Source organism: Marmota marmota, unplaced genomic scaffold (genome assembly GCF_001458135.2).
Source record: "Marmota marmota marmota unplaced genomic scaffold, marMar, whole genome shotgun sequence".
In the NCBI taxonomy this organism is placed as follows: Eukaryota; Metazoa; Chordata; class Mammalia; order Rodentia; family Sciuridae; genus Marmota; species Marmota marmota.
Window position 1 is genome coordinate 656,629 of NW_026000327.1, and position 6,684 is coordinate 663,312.

Here is a 6,684-nt window from a genome sequence, read left to right on the forward strand (position 1 = left end):
TAATATATATATTTTATTATTAAATTATAAAATTTAACACACATAGACATATATTTTGAAGAGTTTTAATAAATCATATAGTTGTGGACTATGACTAGGCCTCAGCAACAGAACATGTTCATTTCCCTAAAATACTCCCCAGCAGCCCTACATAGTCACTTCCTGTTTTCACTACCACCGCTAGTCAGTCACTAGGCTGTTTGGTGTCTGTAGCTTTGCCTTTTCTAGAAAATGCCTACAAATGAAAGTATGACTATGTCATCCTCTCTTAGATATTCTAAGTATTAAATTTTTTTTTTAAAGAGTGAGAGAGAGAGTGAGAGAGAGAGATTTTTTTTTTTAATATTTATTTTTTAATTATCGGCAGACACAACATCTTTGTTTGTATGTGGTGCTGAGGATGGAACCCGGGCCGCACGCATGCCAGGCGAGCGCGCTACCGCTTGAGCCACATCCCCAGCCCTACAACTTGGAAATTCATTTTTCAAACCTCAGGATGCACTTGGATGTCCAGGGGGAAAGTGTAAGAAAGGAAAATTCTCCCACTTAACAACAACAAGAAGGCAGCTAGTGTTGCCACTATAAGGGCACTCCCAACTTCCTGAACATCTGGCTTGAAGGGCACATGGAAAGACGAAGGGAATTCAATCCCCTCCATGCTTATGATGGAATAGTAATTCCAGAGCACAACAATTAAGATACAGCCGCTAGCAGTGATGTTCAGAATTCCTGAAGCAACGAATGGATTGCAGGTAACGTTCTTCTGAAGGATTCCCATGTACACATTCCTCAGGGCAAGGACGATAAAGGCTTTCTCCAAGAGCCCCAGGATGTTGGCAGCCAGCAAGAGGTGCTGACCAACACAAATGCTGGGTGGAAGGAAGTCATCATGGTAGGTGTATCGGTAACACATTTTGGTTTTGCTGGTGTTACTTTCATGGTTGTAAATGCATACTCTCCACATTCCCACACAGGTAACACCAGAGGAGGCGAGAAGGGGGTGGTTCATGTACCACATTCGCCACTCCACGAGGCCCATGGAAATGCCAGACAGGATCCATCCTACAGTGGCAATAGCAAAGCCCGCTACTTGGCAATTGGCACTACTGACGAGCCAGACCATGGCAACAGCATATATAGTTCAACTGCAAACAAATACAGGGCATCATGAGTGTAGGATCCTCTGGCTAGGATAGCCCCCTATGGGGGAACAGTACTCAGACAGAAGGAATATATTCAAGAAAGGAGGCATTTTCCCTCTCAATCAGCTGCTGGGAGTGCAGGTTGAGCAAACTTTGTTTAGGGCTATGTGGCAACATTTGCCCAGAGCTTTAAAATATACAAACCCTCAATCAGTTCCACTTCTGAGCATTGGTTCAAAGTCATAATCAAGTCTGGCCAAAACATTATTCACAGATATGGTCAGTACAGCATTCTTTGTAATACTGAAAAACAGGAAACTGCTTTATGTCTAACAATTAGTTAAATCATTTATGCTTCCAGCCACTCTATCGAGCTATGTGCCAACATTAAAACTCTCAGAGGGCTGGGGTTGTGGCTCAGTGGTACAACGCTTGCCTAGCATGCGTGAGGCACTGAGTTCGATTCCCAGCATCACATAAAAATAAACAAATAAAGTAAAGGTATTGTGTCCATCTTCAACTAAAAAAAAAAAAAACCCTATCAGTGGAGGGGCTGGTGTTGTGGCTCAATGGTAGAGTGCTTGTCTAGCATGTGTGAGGCACTGGGTTCGATAATCAGCACTACATATAAATAAATGAATAAAATAAAGGTCCATCAGTATCTGAAAATAAATTTTAAAAAATCAGTGGAATCATACAAGTTATAATATTTTGTACTTGGCTTTTTTCATTTAGCACAGTGTTTTCAAGGTTCACCCTGCTATAGCATGTGTAAGTGTATCACTTTTTAGTATCCAGTAGTATTCCTTTGCATGGACATACCATAATTTGTTCACTCATTCGTCATTTTTAGAATTTAAATTAGAATTTAGATTAAATTGAATTTAGATTGAATTCCCTAAAAATGGGTTCCATGTTTTGCCTGTCTTAATGTTACTGTAAACATGCATATATAAAACTATGCACATATTTTCATTTCTTTTGGGTAGATGCTGAGGAGTAGAATTGGCGGGTCATATGTAATTGTGTATGTAACTTTTCATTAGAAATGATTAAGGTATTGGCTGCACCATTATGCTCCCACTAACAATGTATGAAGGTTCCAGTTTATTCATGTCTTCTCCCATATTTGGTATTTGTAGAGTTTTTGATTATAGCCATTCTAGTCATCATTTTATGTGACCAAAAGGAAGATGCTCACAATACACCAACAGCATGTTACAAAATAGTAGTTTTAATATAATCATAGACATGAATTACACCACTGGAAGGCTACATGCTGTTACTAAGAGAAATTTTTAAAGGATTTCAAGGATTATGAGGGGTTTTTAAAGCTATTGGTGTTGTGAAGCATTGCAAATATATGGAAAAGCACACAAAATCTAAATGCATACCTTAATGACTTATCACTTGGAAAACAGCCATATAGCTACCACTCTGATAAAGTTATGTAATATACCACTTCCTTCTATTTTTTAAAAATTAATTTGTTCTAATTTGTTATACATGACAGTAGAATATATTTCAATTCATATTACACATATAGAGCACAATTTTTCATGTCTCTGGTTGTGCACAAAGTAGAGTCACACCATTCATGTCTTTATACATGTACTTAAGGCAATGATGTCCATCTCATTCCTACCCCCACGCCCCCTCCCTTCTCCTGCCTCCCCTTTGCCCTATCTAAAGTTCCTCCAATGGAACTCCCACGCTCCACCCCCCATCCCCATTAGGGATCAGAATCCACTTATCAGTGAAAACATTCAGCCTTTGGTTTTTGGGGATTGGCTTTCTTCACTTTCATGATGTTCTACAACTCCATCCATTTACCATTTCCTTGCTTTTCTTTATAGTTGTATCACTTCAGTATGCATCCTAACCATTTTAATAATTTTGCCTGTTTTTCAAAATGGGAACCATGTGGTAGGCATTCAGGTGTGGACTGGTTTTTTCACTTGATAGTGTTTATGACACTCAGATTATGATTTTTAAAATATTTATTTATGTCATGCTGGGAATTGAACTTGGGGCATAGTGCATGTTAGCCTAGCACTCTACCAACTGTGCTATTTCCACAGTCTAAGATTATGATTTTTAATACTGCGTAGATATTCAGTACTTTTAGATATGTCTGTCATGAGCATGATTATTTTGAAATAAGAATACAATAAAAATACTTCATTAAAAAGTTGTCAAGTGGGCTGGGGTTATGGCTCAGCGGTAGCGCCCTTGCCTGGCATGCATGAGGCACTGGGTTCAAGTCTCAGCACCACATATAAATTAATAAATAAAGGTCAATCAACAAATATTTAAAAAAAAGTTGTCAAGCAATAGAGGATTAATTAATTCTAGTACATACAGATACTTTAGTACTTAGGATATATTACAGTAATCCGTTCTTTATAATACTTACCGAGAGTTAAAACAGGAGAGAATTAAGGAATATGTCAATCTCCAACTTCTTGGAACCAATTTGGATGGACAAATCCAAGAAGTGGGGTCAGAGTGCCTGGGCATTGATGTTCCCAGTAGTGTCATTGACAACAGGAATAAGGAAAATCGGGAGGCCACTGGCATGTGAAGCAATGGGGACTTCTTAAGTAAATTCCATAATTCAACATGGAAATCCTCAAAAATGTTTTAATAACAGGAAATCCTCATTATATGCTAAGTAAGAAAAAGGATGCAAAAGAATGTACAGACATGTATATTGTATATCCTCATTTATGTGACTGTACATGGCCTGTGTTTTTGTTTCTTACCTGCCTCCACACATACACATGTAAAACTTTGGAAAGCAGGACTTCCAAATGTTGTCTCTTGTAAATACTTTTTTTTCCTACAACTTCTTTTGTGTTCCAATCTTTCAGCAGTGAAGAGATGCCACATACAAAAAATGCTCTATTGGGGGAAAAGTGTGTATTTTATGGGCTTTATTATTTTATTTTATTTACCTTTTTATTTAAAGGTACCCTTTCCATGTGCCCAGGAGTGGAGGAATGTGCACCAGGACTCCACAAATGTCATTAACTTGAAGCCAGCTATTTATAAAATGAAAAGAATGTAACTCTCAGGGGAAAAGAAAAGACCCGAAGACATCCTCATTTTCAGAGGCAGCATTTAAATGCAACATGGTGGCATGCCTGTGTGCACAAGGGCACACAGCTGCCATGTGCTCAAAAACATGGTCCCTCTAGGAATTGCTGGTCAGTGAGGGGAAGATGTGTAAATATGTGGATCACAAAACATGCTGACAGTTGATGTCATAGCTGGGGTGTGAGGGGATTGGCTATAGGACCACTGAGGCAGGGTCAGGGGATGCAGGTCATCATTGACTTGGAATCATTCTATCAGACTTTTACTGAGTTGGATAAATCATTGGATTTATCAGGAACCAATTTGAGAGAGAACTGACTATTTAACAAACCCAACAGTATGTCTTCTGGCATTTAATTTTTTAAGAGTTAAAACCACATTGGACAGATGAAAGTTTTTCCATTCAATTTCCATGCTTTCATTGTGTTCAAACAAATATGGAAATGGTGTGTTAGTCAGTTTTTATTTTGCTGTGACAAACAGAAAAAAAATGAAAATAACAACACAGAGGAGGAAAAGTTTATTTTGGCTCACAGTTTCAGAGGTTCAGTCCATGGTCGGCCAACTCCATATCTCTGGGCCCAAGATGAAGTAGAACATCATGACAGAAGGGCATTACAGAGGAAAGTAAGTAGCTCAGAACACAAAGACTGGGAAGCAGAGAGGGGGTTCTACTCATCAAGGACAAAATATAAACCCTAAATGCACATCCCAAGTGATCCTCTACCTCCAGCCACGCCCTACCTGTCTATAGTTACCACCCAGTTAATCCATATTAATGGCTCAATCCACTGATTAGATCACAAAATTCATAATCTAATCTTTAACCTCTGAACATTCTTGCATTGTCTCACCCATGAGCTTTTGGGGGACACCTCATATATAAACCATAACAGATGGACTTTCCCAAAGAGGGGAGTCAGCCCTACGGGTGGTCTCTCTTGAATGTTCTGCTATTGCTTATCTCTATTTCTCCCCCAACCAAGTGACTTCCCTTGGGATTTGTTCTGATATCATTAATAGTAGCTCCGTGTCTTCTGACCTTGAGAGACTTCACTGCTGAGTACTGTCATCCCAGGGCAAATCCACAACTCACCAGTGAGAAAACAAGGCCAATATGTACATTTATGGACTAATGCAGTTGTGGAGACTTGAGTCCAAACCCTATATTCTCAAGGTACTATTAATCAAGGATTTCAAATGATTCTATTTCCAGCTACATCTTCCATTACCACCTCTGATACCTAGGCAACGACTTGGGTAGGCCAGATGGTTACTAGGTTTACCATCTCAACCTAGGCTTTTCATTGGAAAGCTGGGAATAATGTTGACTTTTAAAACTTGATTTTTTTTTTTTAAGAAAAAAAGTTTAAACTTATTTAAAGGTTGCAAAATAGACCTGAGAATTCTTATTAATCTTTACCCAGCTATTCCCCAAATAGAGATCTTAACATTAAGATGTTAAGTAACCATGATACCATTACCAAAACCTGGATGGTAAATTGTTGTGATACAGGTTGAATTCCATCACTCTCCCCTCTTTTGTTTAGTTGAGGACCCAATACAGAATCCCACCTTATGTTTGCTTGGTCTCAATATTCTTAAAGTTTGCTAGTTATTTTGTAAAATGCCCACCAGTTTTTTTATTTGCCAGATGTTTCTTTATGACCGAAATGAACATTAGCATTTTTGTTAAGACAGGCCAGGACGGACATGTGTCCTTCCCAGTGCATCATATCCAGGGTCCATGATTCTATGTCTTATTGTTGGTGATGGTCTCATGGCCAAGGAGGTGCCTGCTGATTTCTCCATTACAAATTTATCTTTCTTTGCATCTTATCTTCCTCTTGTAATTAATAACTGTCTTGGGGGAATTATTATTATTATTTTTTTTTTAATATTTATTTTTTAGTTTTCGGCGGACACAACATCTTTGTTTGTATGTGGTGCTGAGGATCGAACCCGGGCCGCACGCATGCCAGGCGAGAGTGCGCTACCGCTTGAGCCACATCCCCAGCCCGGCTGGGGGAATTATTTTGACATTAGCAAATCCTTTCTTCTCTTTTACAAACTAACTTTAGCATTCATTGATGAATCTTTCCTAAAACAATTATTACTGCAGTATTCTTTTTTCATAATACTTGGGATCAGATCCAGGGCCTCATGCATACTAGGCAAGTGCTCTACCACTGAACTTCTCCAGCCCTTTTTATTTTGAGACAGGGTCTTGCTAAGTTGCCCAGACTGGCCTTAAACTTGCTACCCTCCTGCCTCAGCCTCCCAATTGTTGTGATTTTTCTAATGGTGATTTTCTGTTTCTAGGCCTTACATTTATCATTCCTTCTGTAAGAAAGAATCATCATTTGTCTCCCTTTTAGTTGTTGATGTCAGTATGAACTTATGGCTATTTATTTTCTTCTCCAGGTTAAAATTCAATGCTACC

General features: G+C 38.8%; 1 protein-coding gene across 1 annotated transcript; it reads right to left on the reverse strand.

The window, feature by feature from the left end:
- Positions 1 to 484: 484 nt before the first annotated feature.
- On the reverse strand, positions 485 to 1,410 carry Cldn34 (claudin 34). The gene has a single exon (XM_015505228.2). The coding sequence runs from the start codon at positions 1,121 to 1,123 to the stop codon at positions 485 to 487; it is 639 nt and encodes a 212-aa protein (XP_015360714.1). The 5' UTR covers positions 1,124 to 1,410.
- Between the last annotated feature and the right edge of the window lie 5,274 nt (positions 1,411 to 6,684).

Bases quoted from the DNA above. Each gene is read 5' to 3' on its own strand.
- Cldn34 (XM_015505228.2), bottom strand. From the start codon at position 1,123: ATGGTCTGGCTCGTCAGTAGTGCCAATTGCCAAGTAGCGGGCTTTGCT.